At 36.8% G+C, this 17123-nt stretch overlaps 1 protein-coding gene across 1 annotated transcript in view; it reads left to right on the top strand.

The window, feature by feature from the left end:
- The first annotated feature begins 492 nt into the window (after window positions 1-492).
- Window positions 493-17123, top strand: part of WDR72 (WD repeat domain 72) — a 55543-nt gene continuing 38912 nt past the window's right edge. The window contains exons 1-10 of the mRNA XM_010192339.1: window positions 493-645; window positions 1693-1799; window positions 4767-4845; window positions 7711-7885; window positions 8394-8470; window positions 10304-10423; window positions 12271-12416; window positions 12765-12861; window positions 15785-15926; window positions 16421-16666. Of these exons, the coding sequence (XP_010190641.1) occupies window positions 493-645; window positions 1693-1799; window positions 4767-4845; window positions 7711-7885; window positions 8394-8470; window positions 10304-10423; window positions 12271-12416; window positions 12765-12861; window positions 15785-15926; window positions 16421-16666 (1342 nt within the window). The remainder of the gene's footprint in view (window positions 646-1692; window positions 1800-4766; window positions 4846-7710; window positions 7886-8393; window positions 8471-10303; window positions 10424-12270; window positions 12417-12764; window positions 12862-15784; window positions 15927-16420; window positions 16667-17123) is intronic.

Here is a 17123-nt window from a genome sequence, read left to right on the forward strand (position 1 = left end):
CAGAGCCCTGGACCAGGCTGCCCGGAGAGGTTGTGGAGTCTCCTTCTCTGCAGACATTCAAAACCCGCCTGGACGCCTTCCTGTGTAACCTCATCTGGGTGTTCCTGCTCCGGCAGGGGGATTGGACTGGATGAGCTTTTGAGGTCCCTTCCAATCCCTAACGTTCTGTGATTCTGTGTGAATGCTATCTTAATGAAAGTGATAGTGTGATATTGGCAACAACTAGAAAATATTTCAATGCCTCATCAATTCTTTTGCAGCAGTATTTTGTAGCTCCCCTTTGCTATCTTAACGAAAGTGTTTGTGTGATATTGGCAACAACTGGAAAATATTTCAATGCCTCATCAGTTCTTTTGCAGCAGTATTTTGTAGCTCCCCTTTTCAGGTGTTAATTAAATTGCCTTTTTAGGTTGTTTTTTGTTTGTGTTTTTTTTCTTACAGTTCATGTTACTTAGAATCATTGTGACTTGTTTCTGTTTTCAGGTGCTGACTATGAAGGTATCACTACAGGCTGTGGCAGTGTGGGGGAAAATAGCTCCCTCTCACAGCATCACTGCTATTATGATTACAGATGACCAGCAGACTATAGTTACGGGAAGTCAAGAAGGACAAATATGTCTCTGGGATCTTTCATCAGAATTAAAGGTTTGTGTCCACTGTGCTACAGTCTGCCAAATAAATTGGAGTTTTATCTTTTATTATTAATAATGGGATTGCATTTACTTAGATTAAGTTTTAAAGATAGTGTGGTGCTTGCTATAGGAAACTCGTGAAGCAAAAGTGTTGAAATGCCTACATGAGCAACCATTTATTTGCAGATTTCGGAAAAATTTTCATAGATTATCATGATCTGTGGATTATAATTTGAGATTGTGTACTGTGAGTAATGACAGCAAGTAAACATACACAATTATCATGATTCCTATCTTGTGGAGTTTTTTTTTTAAACTATTGTTGAGCATGGTCTGTCATTTAAGGAAAAAATCTGTTTGTAAACCCAGAGCTCTCTACCAGATTAACAGTGGAAAAATTTGTAGAAAGATGGAAGAAGTAAGATAAAATATATTTTTTTAATTAAGCTGCAAACTTCCTAATGTATTATTGCTTTTGCTTTGACTGAGAATGTAACAGAGTCAAAGCAGTTCCAATTTTCTATTCAGCATTCCTAGAACTATGGTTCTGTTCTTCTTGGATTTGGCTGCCCCATTTGTGCTCAAATAGAGCTTGAAACTTCAGTTTGCATTTTTATGGGACTACTTTTCTCACAAAGATCTTTGCACACAGTGAAGTTAATCAAAGGGATTGCTTAAACACATGGTACGAAACATTCTTAAGAGCTTTGCTGTATCAGTTCTCTACTTCACTCTGCTACTTTTGCGGCGTGCTGCAGGGTGCAGGCCAGAGATATTCTGCACATTGGCTATTTTATAACATTTGATGCCCCAGAAATTCTTCAGAAGGTGCAATTTTTAGACTACAGTGAATACAAAGACTGTACTTTATGCAAACTGCTTAATCCATCCACATCTTTGTACATTTGAGAAACACGACTGAAGATAGTAAGATTGTAAAGCAGATTGACAATTACTCATTAATAAAAACATATGCAAGTAGTATTCACTAGCGTTTAGATATCCTTAGTTTATACAGAAAACACCACGTTTAATTTAAATCATTTTATTATTCTCCTAGATTTCATCTAAGGAAATTCTCTTTGGCCATACTGCTTCTGTAACTTGTTTGGCAAAAGCAAGAGAGTTTGAGAAACAGCCATATGTAGTAAGTGCTACTGAAAATGGGTAGGTAACTGAATATTCAATTTTTCATTTCTTAAATCATTAAATAATGTCAGGTGTAGGTCAGTTTTGGCATTTGGCAGGCAGCTTTTTGAATCTACTTCTTCCATGATATGAAAGAATAGCAGCTATTGAGAATAATGACTGTATTGCTTATATACAACATTCTAACTAAGAGCTCATCTCTTGGACAACAGAAGGGTTTGACAGATTCAGATATCCAGTTAATAGTCAGGAGAGTTAATTGTTCACAGAGGGGGTCAGCCTAGGCCCCATTCAAAGGGAGAGTAACAGGCTATCAGAGAAAATCAGCAGGTTCAGAAGCATTTTAATATCGTGTGCTTTTTTTTCTGTCCTTCCTGAGCCCAGTCTTGACAATTGAATCAGTACAAGAGGCTGATGTACTCTGATGCAGGTTACGCTTGCTCAGTGGGTACGCATGGCAGCACAGAAAAGATTGCCTTTGAACAAGAATTCCTTGTCTTTGTTTACATCTGACTTGCTATTTTGGAGTATGTCCTTTTAGAAACTCCTGATCTTGCAGCTTTTCTCCTATGTGTTTGTTCTGACTTGACCCATTACTTGAGTCAAACAAATTTCTGCAGTTCTGCTAGGTTGACAACCAAGAATTTTTTTCTCTCTGAATATTTGATAATCTTTTCAGCTGGGGTCTGATCAGGATTTCAGCTGTTGAAAGTAGTTATGGCTAGTAGCCTACTTGTTTAAGGACTTTTCTTAGTTTTGTCTTGCTGCTTAATGTCTTGCTCATTTTGAGTTCATCTTTTCGATTAATGGGACAGCTCTGCTAAAATATCTTCCTTTCATGTGTTCCTGTCAATTGCCTGTCTTCAAGCTACACCGTAAGGCTACTACTTTCTCACTGAGAAGCTTGTTTATCCTTTCCAGCTGATTGGATCTCAGATTCCCTCACTCAATCATGAGAATAGAAGAAAGGGTTAACTTGAACAAACTGGTTAAGGCTTCTTAATCTTCAAAGGTTAGACTGCCCCACTGGACAGTTAGAGGTAAACAGTTTTGGTTGTTATGTGCAGAAAGGAGGGTGAGAAGCATACAGAATTAGTTTTGTATTGGCCTCCTAAATTTCTACACAAGGATTCAGAGGTGAAACTATTTTTTTTTCTTAATTCTGATGTTCTGTTAGTGCAGTGCTGTTTCCAGATCATACTGGGAGAAAAGATACTGCATTTCCAAAAAGCTGGGCTGAAAAGCATTAAGAACCAAATGAGGCTTTTGCTGTAGATGTACCATAAAGATGTTCACATCCTAGAGGGTCTGCTTCTAAAGGGATCAGGCTTGCTTGCAATGTATATAGGTAGGGCTGAACAGTCTTTTGGCCCCTTTAAATGTTCACTTCTACCAAATTACTGCTGACTTCTCATCTGTATTACATAAGGGCAAAGCATCCATCACTGTTCCCTGGAAGGCTGCAACATGAAGTTGAGATAATTACAAATAGGAAGCCTCATCTTCAGGAGATGCAGGGTTTGTCGAACTGCATTTTCTGGCTTGTGAATCTTTCACTTCTGCCATTTTCAAGCTTCCATCTCCTTCTATTGAGGCTGGAGGAAATAGTATGGAAGATGATACTCTCCCCCCATTCCACTTCAGAATCTCTTAAGTGTTTGTATAACTGATTTATCCCAGAAGGATTAGATTTGAACAGCATTTTTGCACTTCTTTATGTTGAAATCTAGAAATTAATCCATAATGATTGAGAAGTTCACTGCTGTCCTGTGCATGCATATAGCATATGCTGTAGGACAGGCTTATCAACATGTGGTACCACTCCTTTTAAGTACGTACAGTAAATTATGTGCAGCTAAAGAAGCTGAAGGTATAACTTGATCTCACTTGTGCGTATTTGTGTGTACATATCAACTTTACTGCTTTAGCTGTGTTACTGTAATTGTCATTCTGATAGAAACAAGCAGAAATTCACTGCCTTAAAGTGTTTAATAACATAAGAATTCTGTTTAAGTTACGACCTTTGGTCTGCCAGCTCTGATGCTACACTATAGATGTGTAGATTTCACTGCTTTTGCTCAGCTGAAAATGTAAATTAACTGATATTTCTAGATTATCATAATATATGAGATTGCATAGATTAAAATGTAAATAACTAAGTAGTGTTTCTGATATAATAAAATATTTTTTCCCGATGTGTTCTTTAAGTCCTCATACAGAAAATGTCTTAGAATGCAATTTCAGAAATCATAAAATGATTTTTAGTCAACTATGACAATAATGTTTGCTGTTTAGATAAAATCTGAAAGTGTCAGTTTAACTTGCAGTTGTTGAGCTACGACAACATACCTCTTATAAACTCATTTACAATATCTAATTTGATTGGGTTTCTGTTGTACTCCAGTCCTATAGCATGGTGAATAACATTAACCTTAATTGAAATTAGAAGTTGGTACAACGTTATGCAGACGTTTAGGTTGTCAAGAGGCGTGTGTTGTATCACTAATAGCTTTCAGGAATAGCCTCATGGTGGCACTGTTTCTTCTCAACAGAAGCTAGGGTTCCTCTCAAGAACAAGTCTGCTGCTGCAGAAGATGCATTATGATTTCCAAAACGTATAGTTTAAGTTCAGTGAAATGAATCATTTTCAGAAGGATGTAGCTCCAACGACAGATAGTTACAGTGACGTGCTGACGAGCTGTAATGGCACTATACCTACAATTTGTTGTAGACCAGAGTTGGCCTTAAAGTCAGGCTTGCTGCAAGGCAGCAGGGTGTAATTACCAAAACAAAAAGAAACAGATACTGTGTGTCATCCCCTACTAATGACCACAACATTTTCTTACCCAGTAATCTGTAACAAAAAGCCACATAAACGACCAGACTGCACTTAAGTACAGCGCTAAAGAAAAACTTGGTGTCATAAAGTTATTCCAGCCAATTGAGTGGAAATGACAGAGAATAACACAAAGTTATCTTTGGCAGGGAGATGTGTGTTTGGAATGTCGCTAGTGGACAGTGCATTGAGAACGCAAAGCTTCCTTACAGTCATTCAGCAATCTATGTAAGTATAGCAACTTTTCATGGAACATCTCTGTTCACTGCAAGAGTTTTGCTTTATTAACTCGATATTTTTCCAAAACACAATTTTAAGTGTATAGCTCATAACATTATTAGGAGGAAAAAACCTGTTGCAATACAAATAGTTTTATATTTATTTTCCCTTTTTTTACTTCCTTCTAATAAAAGAACTGAGACTTTCATGTTCCTCTGAACTTCTTAATCATATCAAACTTACGCTTTTTAAGCTGCAAATGCCTGGAATGCAATATCAATAAACTTATTTTAAAGACTGAGCATCGGGTAGCAAAGTGATCTTAGCACTTGTCCTGTGTTAAAACTGAATGGAAACTTCAACTTTAATGTTGGCTTTTTTTATGACTTATGTTAGAAGTACAAGCAATCAAGCTAAACATTGTGAAACAGTTTGCTGAAGGTCTTATTTTTAAACGTTTGAAAGGTTTTGATGCCTAACTGCTGACCTCCAAAAGACTGCTCTGCCTCACTTCCAAAAATGCACTTTCATTCATTGCAGAGCTTGTGACAGATCACTTATTTTCAGAGGCCAAATTGCTTTATTACTTAAGATAATTTCCAGTGTCTGCTTTGAAGTCTATCCAGGTACACTAAGTATCTAAATGTTGGAGCATGAGGGTGTGTTTGAAATACATGTGTGTATATGACTGAGGAGACCAGTGTGTATGGGTTTGATTCAGAGACATGGCTTATTTCTGGATATGTTAGTAGAAAAGCAGCTCAGGGCTCACAGGTTAATTAAAATGCTGATCTTCTTCAATGAGGAAGTCTAGGGTGGAACTAAGCCTCCAAATGATGGAAGTCTGAGACCTCATGTGACTCAAACTACGACCAAATTCAGAATCCATATGTTTTAAAACTTCCAGAAGAAATACTGGCTTTCATGACACTGTTTTGGATGACATGATGAATTCATGCACAGTTGTTAACAGTCAAAAGAAGAGAAAAAGCTTGAGTAAATTAACAAATAAAAACTATAGAAAAATAACTTCTTAATATATGCTATACGTATGTGTGGATGTCTATGCATAGACTAAGTTATTCTATAATGTTTGTGTATATGTTTAAAGCATATACACAATATTCTTTTTACATATGTAGATACAGACACAATACAATGCCTTAGTTATAATGTAGTAGAGGGGCAGCATCATCTACTTTGTTGTATTCCTTAATTAGACTTTACGAGTTAAAGTTATGGAGGACTTCTGCACAGTGGTAGACAGATCTGCATTGTGGTGATCAGAGGCTGAATCTTCATTCTTATCCTTCAAGTAAGAGAAGCAAATACTTTGAGAAAATTGTTATCTATCTATTAGTGAGCTAGGTCTTATTTTGGCTAGGTAATGATTTTCACCCTGTAACTTGGGCAGTGTGGCTGAAGAAACATGGGAACATCTAACAGGAAAACTTTCTTAGGAAAAAGAATACGTGTTGCTGGGGGAGGAGAAACTATTCTTAAAATGCAACCTTCATATATTTATAAAAAATTGATTATTTTTTTCTTTTTTGTGAGTTTTTTTGGTTTGGTTTTGGGTTTTTTGTTGTGGTGGGTTTTTGTTCTGTTGTAGGTGGTGGTGTTCCATGGGAAATGGTTGCTTGCGGCATAATAGTACCTGAGAGAGTATAATTTCTTACAAAATGTTGTTGTCCAAGTGATTAAGTGCACACTGATTTTGATCTTGCCATTTAAAATGGTTGTTTTATTTTTAGTCTTAGTAGGTTTTAATTAAACTACTAACCTATTTGGTTTATTAGGTTCCTTTCGTTTAGCATAGATGATTCAGCCATAAATGGCAGATGCCAAGCAGTGCAAATTGAATATTTGCTATTTGAAATGAAGTTCAACACCAGGGTCAACTCGACCATTTGCGGATTTTAACCAGTGTAGTATTTTCTCAGAGGACAGACTATACAAATCCTCCAGTTCATGCCTAATTTAAGAGTAACAGTAATTACAAATGGTTCCTACTGTTAAGCTTTTCTGCCTCTGATCATTCATAATATCTGAGGAAGTGCCTATCCTATTCCCAGTTATTTATGCTGCTTTTGTTTTCAGACTTCAATTAGTTAACTGATAGACCAAGAATTATTATCTAAGCAAAACTTGTAGTAAATAGGGCGCAATTTTATGTGTCTATCTGGTATTTTCCTCTGACTACATGATGGTTCCCTTTAAGGATACTATTTACATGTCATTTCCATTTGAGGTGGATGCTTATAAATTTATAGCAATTACATGTACAATTATGGGTAGATATTACACCAAATGCAAATGACCTTGCACATGTAAAACATCTAAAAAAAGAAGAAATCTTCATGATCACTCTGCACCTCTGTCATCTCCGCTGCTTAGTACTTTGCTATGTGCCCATTTTTACTTTTCTTTACATGATTGTTGAGAAAGGGTGAATCTTCTGAACACTAGGGCATGTGTCATAATGAAAAATATCTCACCGAGTAGAAATTCTTCCTGGAAAAGAATGGAAAATTCCTTATGAATCATTATGAATTTTCACCTGATTTTTTTCATCTGTAGGTACTTCTTGATAAGTGGAGCTTTATCAAATGTTTGGAGAGAGAGGAGGCCTCTGTCCTGGCCTCTCAGAGAAAAAGCTTCAAACTGTTTAGGAATTTATAAAGAAAATTAACACCCTGATTGCTTAAAAAAAGCCTAGTATTTAGGCAGGGCAGATACTACTTTCAATACAAAGTGACTTTTAGTAGTGCTACAGGTGTTGATTACAGTTCCAGATATGACGTGCTTCATGTGAAAGATATGCATGCACATTTGTGTACCTCTGTACGCTGACTTTTGTTTCTGCTTGTGCAGTATTACCATTGCTCGTTCCGAATGACAGGTGAAGGCTGGCTCCTTTGTTGTGGAGAATATCAAGATGTTCTTATTATTGATGCTAAGACTTTGGGTGTTCTTCACACTTTATCGTCATCTCAGTCTTCTGACTGGATAAATTGCATGTGTATTGTGCATTCTGCAAGAATTCAAGGTATGTGCTGTAGACTTATTTTTGTAGGCAAGTTAGATCACGATAAAATATTTCTGTATCGATAATACAAGTCTACTATGACAGTACGATCCTATTAGACTTAATAGTCATGTTTTACAGAGCTGATATGTACAAGATGTTAACATTACATTGATGGCACTGAAGAAGGTGCTTTAAAAACTCCTAGTATTAGTTATGTTTCTTAGACAAAAACAAGCAGCCTCATTTCTTGGATATAAATACAAATTAATTTTGTAATATCAGGGGAATTAAGGGGACAAATCCACTATTCTATGCCTTCTATTGAAATATATCCAATCAAAATAATTATTCACTATTTGCTTGCATGTTTTGTATTTCTGTCTACCAATTAGTTATTTTTGTGTAAATTTAGTATGTTATCTAAACGGTAGAATCCCTGTTTTAATGCTGTATAGAACACCAGTGTCTGTGCCAAGGTTCTCTTTTGGTGTTTCAAGTTGACTGTCTCACTGTTAACCTTTTGCAGAAGACTCATTGGTTGCAGTGTCTGTAACTGGAGTTCTTAAAGTGTGGGACTTATCTTCATCTTTGAATAGCATACAGGTCAGTTTGTATGAGATGTGAAATAGCTATTTGAATGCTAACATGAAGGCAGTAATATTCTCAAGTAAAAGATACAATAAAGCAGAATATGAATAAATTAAAGTCTTCTGGATATGTATTAAATGGAATTTATTAACTTTGTCACAAAATTCTGAAAACACACCCTCATACTGCTATTGAAAATTAATTGGGCCATTGGACAGCTCTTGCCTTGATGACTGCAATGTCTTTTGCCCAGGTTTTGTGTCTTTTCATATTCCATGATGCTGAAGTTGTAATGCTTTCCTTCTGCCCTGATAATATCGCTCTATTCTTTGAACCCCTTCACTCCTTCCTTTCAACTCAAAGCTCTTCAAAATTGGCCTTTGTACTCCCTCTTCACCCTTGTTACTTTCTTCAGAATGGTCCTTTAGACTTTGCTTCCCTCTGTCTGGCTCCCACAATGCTCTCTTCACTTGGAAAAGTCTCTTGCTGTGTCAAGTGCCCTGTTTCTCCGTCTTCAAATTCACTCGTTCCGTGCAGCTTTTCTGCATTAATATTCTCAGCAGCTGTCACTTGACATGCACAAGTGTTAGGATTGGAATGTAGTGTTTTGTGTTTGAATTAAACTCTGAGAGCCAGATTCACAAAGTGACTGCAGTATTACAGCTAAGTTCTATGAATCATCAACAGAAACGGCAACATGTCAGCAATCTTCTCTAAACATCAGTAACACGTTACTGCCTTACTCGGCAAACTGTGGAGCATACCGCAGTGCTACTTGTTAATGGGTAGAGTCGGACCCCTCAGGAGAGTCTGTCAAGTTTGATACCATACCGGAGGCTTTTTTGGTTATCTGCAGTGTTTTGGGCAGGGTCTTTTCGACATTCCTAGGGCAGAATATACTGTCGTGCTGTAGAAGCGTCGGGCGCTGTAACAACTCATTACAGACATCAGAAAAGTGCGAGAGGTATGGTGCCGTGCTTTTACTGCCTGTGGCCTTCTTTTGTGAAGGAAGGAGCGCGGAGTATGAACAATCCAGCTACTTCATATGTTAAAGAGCAGGATTTGAATAAATACTGTTGGATTTAATTTGAATTCATTGGAGCTGCAAGGTGTAGTGAGAGAAGGACTTGCAGTTTGATCTCTGTGATTCTATGACCAACGTATTCTTTCTCTGAGAGTTTTTGGTTCTGGTGCTATCTTTCAAAACAAAAACCATCAGTTTTCAATGATTTAGTCAATAATCAATAAAAACTATTTCAGTATAATAATTTTTAACGTGATGGCCTTGATAAGTCACACAAAAAGGGTGAAAACGCATATATTTTGTAAACCATCCATACATTCAGCAATACAAAGCTAAGGAAATGGATTACTTTTCCACTAATTTTTAGAGGTGTTAAGTTCAAACAAGACATACGGCAACGCCATAGGCCTCAGGCTGTCCTGGTTGCAACAAGGATAAGTGGGAAGGCAGAATATTCATCAGCCCTTCTGAATTTGATACTGTGAGTTGATATGTTGTTGCAGCTATTTTTTTGACTGAAGAGTACTTAGCAGATTCATTACAGCTGATGATATCTATAACCTACCTTTAGTCCTTCTCCATATTCATTATCACTTCTTTAAGTGAGATCAAGGTCTGAGCCATGCTGAATGTCTTCTGTTTACGAGGTACTTGTTAACCCTGCTGTCTTCCTGTCTCCCTTTTACTCAAGAATTACATGTCGCTTTGCATTTTGTACGTGTACGTTAACAAAATTATTTTCAGTAGTTTGCTTCTATCTTAAAAGTAAAAGCTCAGATATCTGGCATGAATCTTACTGCTTTTTTTTCCTCTGTGCTGTAAAGGAGAGACAAAGTGTCTGCGAGAAGGAATCGAAATCTCTGAACTGTCTAAGGTGTCAAGCAGTCCGGTTTTGTACTTACACAGAAAGGCTCCTTCTAGTTGTGTCCTCCACGTGCTGGCAGGTACGTTATTGAGCATTATACATGCTTTTTAATTTTGTTAATTTTGAAAAGCAACTGTGATTTTTATATGCAGATACTTGTTTTGCTCCTCAGTTTAAACAAGTATTCACTAATTGTCAGATATAATAGTGTGCTCTATGACTTCTCTGCTTATCTTTATTTCCTGACTGAGATGAAGTGTATTTTTTATTAATGTATTTCTGCTTTAAAATTTTAGCATGACATTGGATGGGTTAAAAGGGGATTACTTTAAGTAACAGTCGGTTTTAGAGCACTGGGTGCATTGTAGTCCTCGCCACAGTGCATTTCAAAAGGAGACAAAGGTGCACAAGAAGGGTTTAAGTATGACAGAAGTAATCACAGTTGGCAAGTCCTCGGTAACCAGGGACCTTTGTTGCATCAGGGTCAATATCTTGGGTTCCACTTAATACTTTTTCTTGTAGCTGTAAGAAAATAAATGCGTCATATAGTTACTGAAAATGTTATTAGATTACTTTAAATTTTAGTTAAACTGAACTTTGTCATAAAAAACTCTGTACTTCTTCTTCCCAGTGTTATAACATTTCTCTTAAAATAATCTTGAGCTCTTCGTGCAACATATGTGCCTGATCCAAACACCACTGCTGTTGATGGGGGGCTGGAATTTCACATACACTTGAGTCAACTTTGAAGATTACAGCTGTAGAGTGTCCTTGAGATTTTTCTCGGACTGTTTAAAAAAGTCTGTACAAAAGTATTTATAAAGACTCTCCATCTATAGAATTGCTTTCTATTAATTTCCATAATGTTTTTTCATGAGAGCTGCACATTTCTTGTAATATCTCCATGATGCATTTGAATACTTATCTGTAACACTACTAGCAGTAAAATATAAATGTCATGTTGGATTTTCAACTTTCATGTGCCAATGAATATACAGCTTTAAAATAAAAGATTATGATCTTACTGCTCTATTTGAAAGATAAGCGACATGTAATGTAGGAGAGTCACATGTCTGTTTAGAGTGGCTCCCTAACCCAGTTGTATAGTACTGAATTTATAGACCACATTAGCTAGAAATTAGCAAGTTAGGTAATGAATAGAAACTGGCTACAAATAATCCATAGAGATTCTTATTCTGAAATCTGTTTTCTCACACTACTGGAATAAATTATAGAAATGTGGCTATGAATATTCTCTCCATGAGGCCTCTTGGAATGTGAACAAGCAGACACTATCCCAGGATGCCCTAGTCATACCCTGTTTCAATTTAAAATGGGAAGGTCAAAGGAAGCAAACAAGTCAAATAATTTCTTACTAGCTCTAGAAGTAGAAGAGAGAAGAGTTCTTGCAAGCAAAGGGGATTATATGTTCATTGCTTTCAATTTGTGAAAAAAGAAAAATGGCTATTGCTCCCCAAAGAAGAATAGGAAAAATCTGCTTTAAGATACATGCTATGATTATGCCAGCAGATCATATTTTAGAGAATACAGACAGAAGTATTTAGAGCATCTATCAGTCTTCAATGTTGTATTTATGGGCTTAATTCATTATTTGTCTATCTATAACAAATTAATAGCCCAGTAAATATTAATAACAAATGCAAGACAAAATAAATGCTATCTGAAATCCCCTAATATAACAGAAGGCTCTAATGTTGCTTTTTTAATTGTCAGTTTCTTTATCTTCAACATATATTGTTTGAGTCTGGCTTTGCAGTAGTTTGATAGTATGAAAACTGCTTGGACTTTAAAAGAAGTAGTCAAACTACAAAGAGTCAAGCTTAAGGATCCATTGCCCAAACCCAGCTTGAATTAAAATGAATGTGCCAATACAGTTTGTTTATACTTTGTTTTTTCTGCGTTTAGGTCTTTGATTACTGTGATTTCTCCTTGCTTTGCACTGAGTTCTGTGAAAGCGGTCAGTGTTTTGCTGGTGGAGAAGTACTAGCAGCTTACAGACTTATCATCTGGACAGAAGATGGCCACAGTTACATCTACCAGCTGCTAAACAGGTGGGCTCAGATGAGAAATTCACACAAAAAGTTCAGGTACAAGATGAACTTTGGGAGGTTTATTATGGAAAATCTCTGCATGTTGCAAATGATCAAAAACCAGAACAAAACCACTGTGGCACTCAAAGATTTACCCTGAGTTTGACAGCCCTCAGTCTTTGTTTGACACAGCAGGGGATGCAGGAATAAGATTAGCCATGTAGAACTTGGGCAGCTGGTGCTGTGATTTCAGAAAGTCACTTGTAATTACTTATTTGGTAGCTTCTAATTGAACTTGTGAGTCTTGGATGTTACTGTTCAGCTTTCTAAAAAATATTGCTTTAAATAGCTTTTGTTTTTATTATGCAGTGGGCTTTCTAAAACCGTATATCCTGCTGATGGGAAAGTGCTGAAAGAAACTGTTTATCCTCATTTACTCTGCTTTACTGGTGTGAAGGAAAATAAGGTAAACTTACAAAGATTTACAGTGAGCTTCAAAAGTTCTTTCATTGTTTGCAATTACCTGAATGATCCCGAAAAAATAGTTGAATTCATCAACAGATTTACTTGTTCTATGAACACAATGAGAAACATTTGTTCCTTCACTTTAAGATTTTTACTTACAAACTCGGACGTGCTCATAGTACAGTTTTGTCTTAAATTCTGGCAACATTTACCTTTTTTCACAGTGAAAAAATTCCTGTATTTTCAGCTATACATAGGCTAATTGTTGAAGTGATACTTTCTTTCTAATTTTGGCAAAAAGGGAAGGTTTTTTAAGCTAAAGGTGGTCCAAAATAGCTTTAGAAACTTAATTTCAAACCTGACAGAACAAAAAATCCACAAAAAAGACAACCCACAGGTCAAATATAAGCAAATTGCTTAATTCTTGGTTTATTAAGAAATGTATGCATGCTTCAGTGTAGCTATGTAAATAGGTCCTTTCCCATGTGTATCAATCCTAAATTGAAGGGGTTTCAATCTGTGACGCTTAATCCAGAATGCTGTTATCTTGAGCCTTTCAGAGGCATAATCACATGCCTAACTTTCTTCCACTGTGAGCAGACTGACAGTACCCACAGCGTGTGAGATTAGACACATGTGGCTCTTCAGAACCATGGCTGCTGCTTGAAGAAGCCTAGATGGTTAAGAGGAAGCTAAAAGAGCAGGTGATCTTTATACTTCTGATTGAGAATTCACGTTTAGAGCATGTCACACCAATTTCAAATTTAGAAGCTACTTCTTGGACAAAGTAGCTCAGGTGGATTCAGCGATATTGGAAAACCTGCATCTCGATTCACTTTTTGAGTAGTGCTTGGTGTGATCACAAAGAAATAGGTAAGGAAAAACAGTTACTTTAAAAATTGGAAAGCTGATCAGAAAGTAGGAAGTGGTCAGGGGGAGGGGAAATCTTTGTCTTCTTTGACAAAAATTGATCCAAAACAGATAAACCAGATGCTTCGGTGTAGCTTTCATTCTGGTTCCATTGCTAAGCCTCACTGCTAATACTGTTTATGAAAGAGCAATTGTTGGAAGACGTAGATTTAATTCCTGCCTATAGCTGTGTTGGGTTTTGATGTGTATATTTGCAGGTCTTGAAACAGTTTCTGAAAATATTCAAGGGAGACGTATTTTTATTTGTACCTGACTAGAAACACTGTCAAATATATACTTATGCGAGGCTTTCGAGTGTTCTCTTTTTTTTCTGTTGACAACTATAGGCTCTTAGAAAGCATTTTTGTTGCATACTCTTGTGAAGCCTGACAGATTTGATTTTCAGTTGAAGGGCAATAACACAAGCCATTCAGCTTTTACTCCAAACACTGTGATCTAAAATCAGATAGAATAACTGCTGGAGGATGTCAAAAGGTCAGATATCGTGAGGGAAAAGAGATAAGCCAAAACACATGGTTTAGCAAATAGTAGGGTTACAGTGGTGGTAAAGAAGCTCGTATATGCTTCCTCAAAAATATAGACATTTTAAAAACAACATCCCCTGCCCTCTTCTAATATCTCTGCATTAATGTTTACCTTACTACTGAATAATTTGTATACCAGATTTGCCAGACAGGAGAACTGCCTACATGATGACCCAGTTTATCTCCATGCATAGATTATAAACTGAACCACGTTACAGTACAGTTACTTATTGTGAAATATATTCCCAAACTTTGATGTAGTAAATAAAATATATCCAACATGTGGAGATGTTATTAAAATGTCTTGAAGGAGCAGATAGAGTCAAGCTGTGTCTATGCTAAGTAAAGATGATGTGTGGAACAAACCAGTTTATGCTGATGGTTTTTCATCCGCATTATTTACAGTACAGGGTGTGCTATGGGGGTTTCTTGTGGTGGTGGTCTTGTGTGTGTGTGCTCCTGCACACATCTTTACTTTCATGCAAAAAGAATACAGATTTGGTGCTCCAACACAGCTCCACAACACAAACCTAAGCATTCATTTCTAAAGTGCATGCCTAGGGTAAACTCAAACATATGAATGTAGACAGACCTGGAGATTGGTAATTTTCTTGGCTTTTGCAAGGGTTTTGTGCAACTGGAAGCTTCTCCCTACACACCTCACCTGTTTTTAATAGCTAGATACTTGAGGATGAAGCTTGTGTAACAACTGAACAGGATGTTTTTGGAAACCAAATCACCAGTAGATTATCAGGTAGTTTGGATGTTATTGATGTGGTGATATAGAATTATCTGTTGTGTAATACCTACAGGCAAAAAAAACCCTACCAACTTTTAGTCTTAATGGGAGAATAAAAACATGATGTTTGAGAGAAATACGCTGCACTAAGTTCTAGCGCTGACTAAATGAAACTAGATGTCAGTAAGTCTATTTATCAATGGTATTGTACCTTTGTAGTATCTTTTTCCAGGTGGCTGAATGATGGTGTTAAACTGTTACCTATTTGTGTAAAAGCATAATTCTTACCTTTCATGATCTGTAGTAGTTTAAGCTATCATGATTAGAGCTTTACTGAATTACTGATGTGAAGATTATCAATCTTTCACTGCATTGTTTTAGGCTGATCTTGGTGGTCGTGCTGCCATTTTTTCTTATACACTGGTATAAAAATCTATCAGTAGATTCTCTGTTTAATGACAGTAAACCTAGGGAGCCCTCCTAACCTTCTACTTTTGGGATGTAGGCTTACCCAAGGATACTGGCAAAGCAGAGGTGATCTTCGAGGGCCTCACACCAGGCAGAGTAGACCTGGTCTGAGCAGAATTTAGTGACATGTGAGGGTTCAACCATTATATTTTATATATTTCTACAGCTCTTGATGTAAAAAAAAAATTAAAATTTGCAATTTATTATTATATTATTTAATCAACTCTTTCATATCAGTATTGATTTACTGTTATTATTGGCAGAGTTTTCCTTTTGTCATGGGCTTCATGAATGAAAGGAAGGAGCCTTTCTATAAGGTCCTTTTTGCTGGTGAAGCTTCAGGAAGGATCACTCTGTGGCACGTTCCTGATGTCCCTGTGTCAACATTCGATGGTTCGCCTAAAGGTTTGGCAATTCTATGCTCTTGATACTGTCTTTTTAATTGTCTTTAAGTCAATTTTCTTGAAAACTTAAATTCTCAAGAAAATATTTTCACACTAGAAAGTGATGCTCATTCATTCTGTGATGATTGCCTGTGGTTAGAAGGAGCAAGGCACTGACAAAGATAAGTGTCTGAAAATCCTTTGTTAAATGAACAAATAAATGTTCCTATTTCCTTACCATCTGCTCAGAAATGCTTCTCTACTGAATGTCTTGCAAATTTGCGTAGTTGGTCTTGCTTATGGTTGCTCATAGGAAGGTGTAAGAAGAAGGCTTTGGTGAGATGTGATCTAGTGTTGCAATAGCAACTGCTGACTTTCAGTTGCTGTGCTGCAGAAAGGTTAAGTTAGAGGAAGTGACGAAGGGAAGAAAATGTCTATTTTGCTTTACTTGGTTTTTAGCTTGTTTTGAATTTTAAAAAATAACTTTAAATTCCTGAATTTCCCCCCACCTTCTAGAGATCCCAATTACAACAACACGGACTCTTCAGGATAGTTTTGATAAACACCATTCAGTGTCAGAGGGCATTATTGATCATCTTTGTGCGTCTAAAGATGGAATCAAAAGTGCAGTCGTCACTTCCTCTGTGTACATACCTAGTCTTGATAAGCTCGTGTGTGGATGTGAAAATGGGAAGATTTTTGTAACGCTAGGCTTAAAAACTGTAAGAGCAAGACTTCTAGAAAACATATCTTTGCTGAAAGGTAAGTTTTAACAATTCTGTACAAATTCATTTCAGTCAAGCACTGCCTGCTTCTGACATCCCTTCCAGTGATCCCTGCAAAAACTGTCTGAAAACTAAGGCAGATGGTCAGGGAATGAATGAGGGAATTGGAAGCTGATCTATCAGATCAGTTTAGTACCCCAAGGTGATTTGCACTGTTAGGAGTCCTGGAATAGGCCGTGGGGATGGAGTCACATGGAAGTGAGATATGGGGGATGTCATAATATGGGCAATAGTCATCTTTGTCATTTTCACTCTTGAAAGATCCATCTGAAGGGATAAAAAGGATAGATCTCAGTGGATGAAGCTCAGAGTGCAGGCCTTTGTCCCCTCTCTTAGGATCATGTCCAAAATTCTTTGATCCCAAAAGATTGTAGAATATGTAAAATAAAGAACCTCTGTTCTTAAACAACAGAAATAATTTATGTACCATCCTG

The sequence above is a fragment of the Mesitornis unicolor genome, unplaced genomic scaffold, assembly GCF_000695765.1.
Source record: "Mesitornis unicolor isolate BGI_N332 unplaced genomic scaffold, ASM69576v1 scaffold5859, whole genome shotgun sequence".
NCBI lineage: Eukaryota > Metazoa > Chordata > Aves > Mesitornithiformes > Mesitornithidae > Mesitornis > Mesitornis unicolor.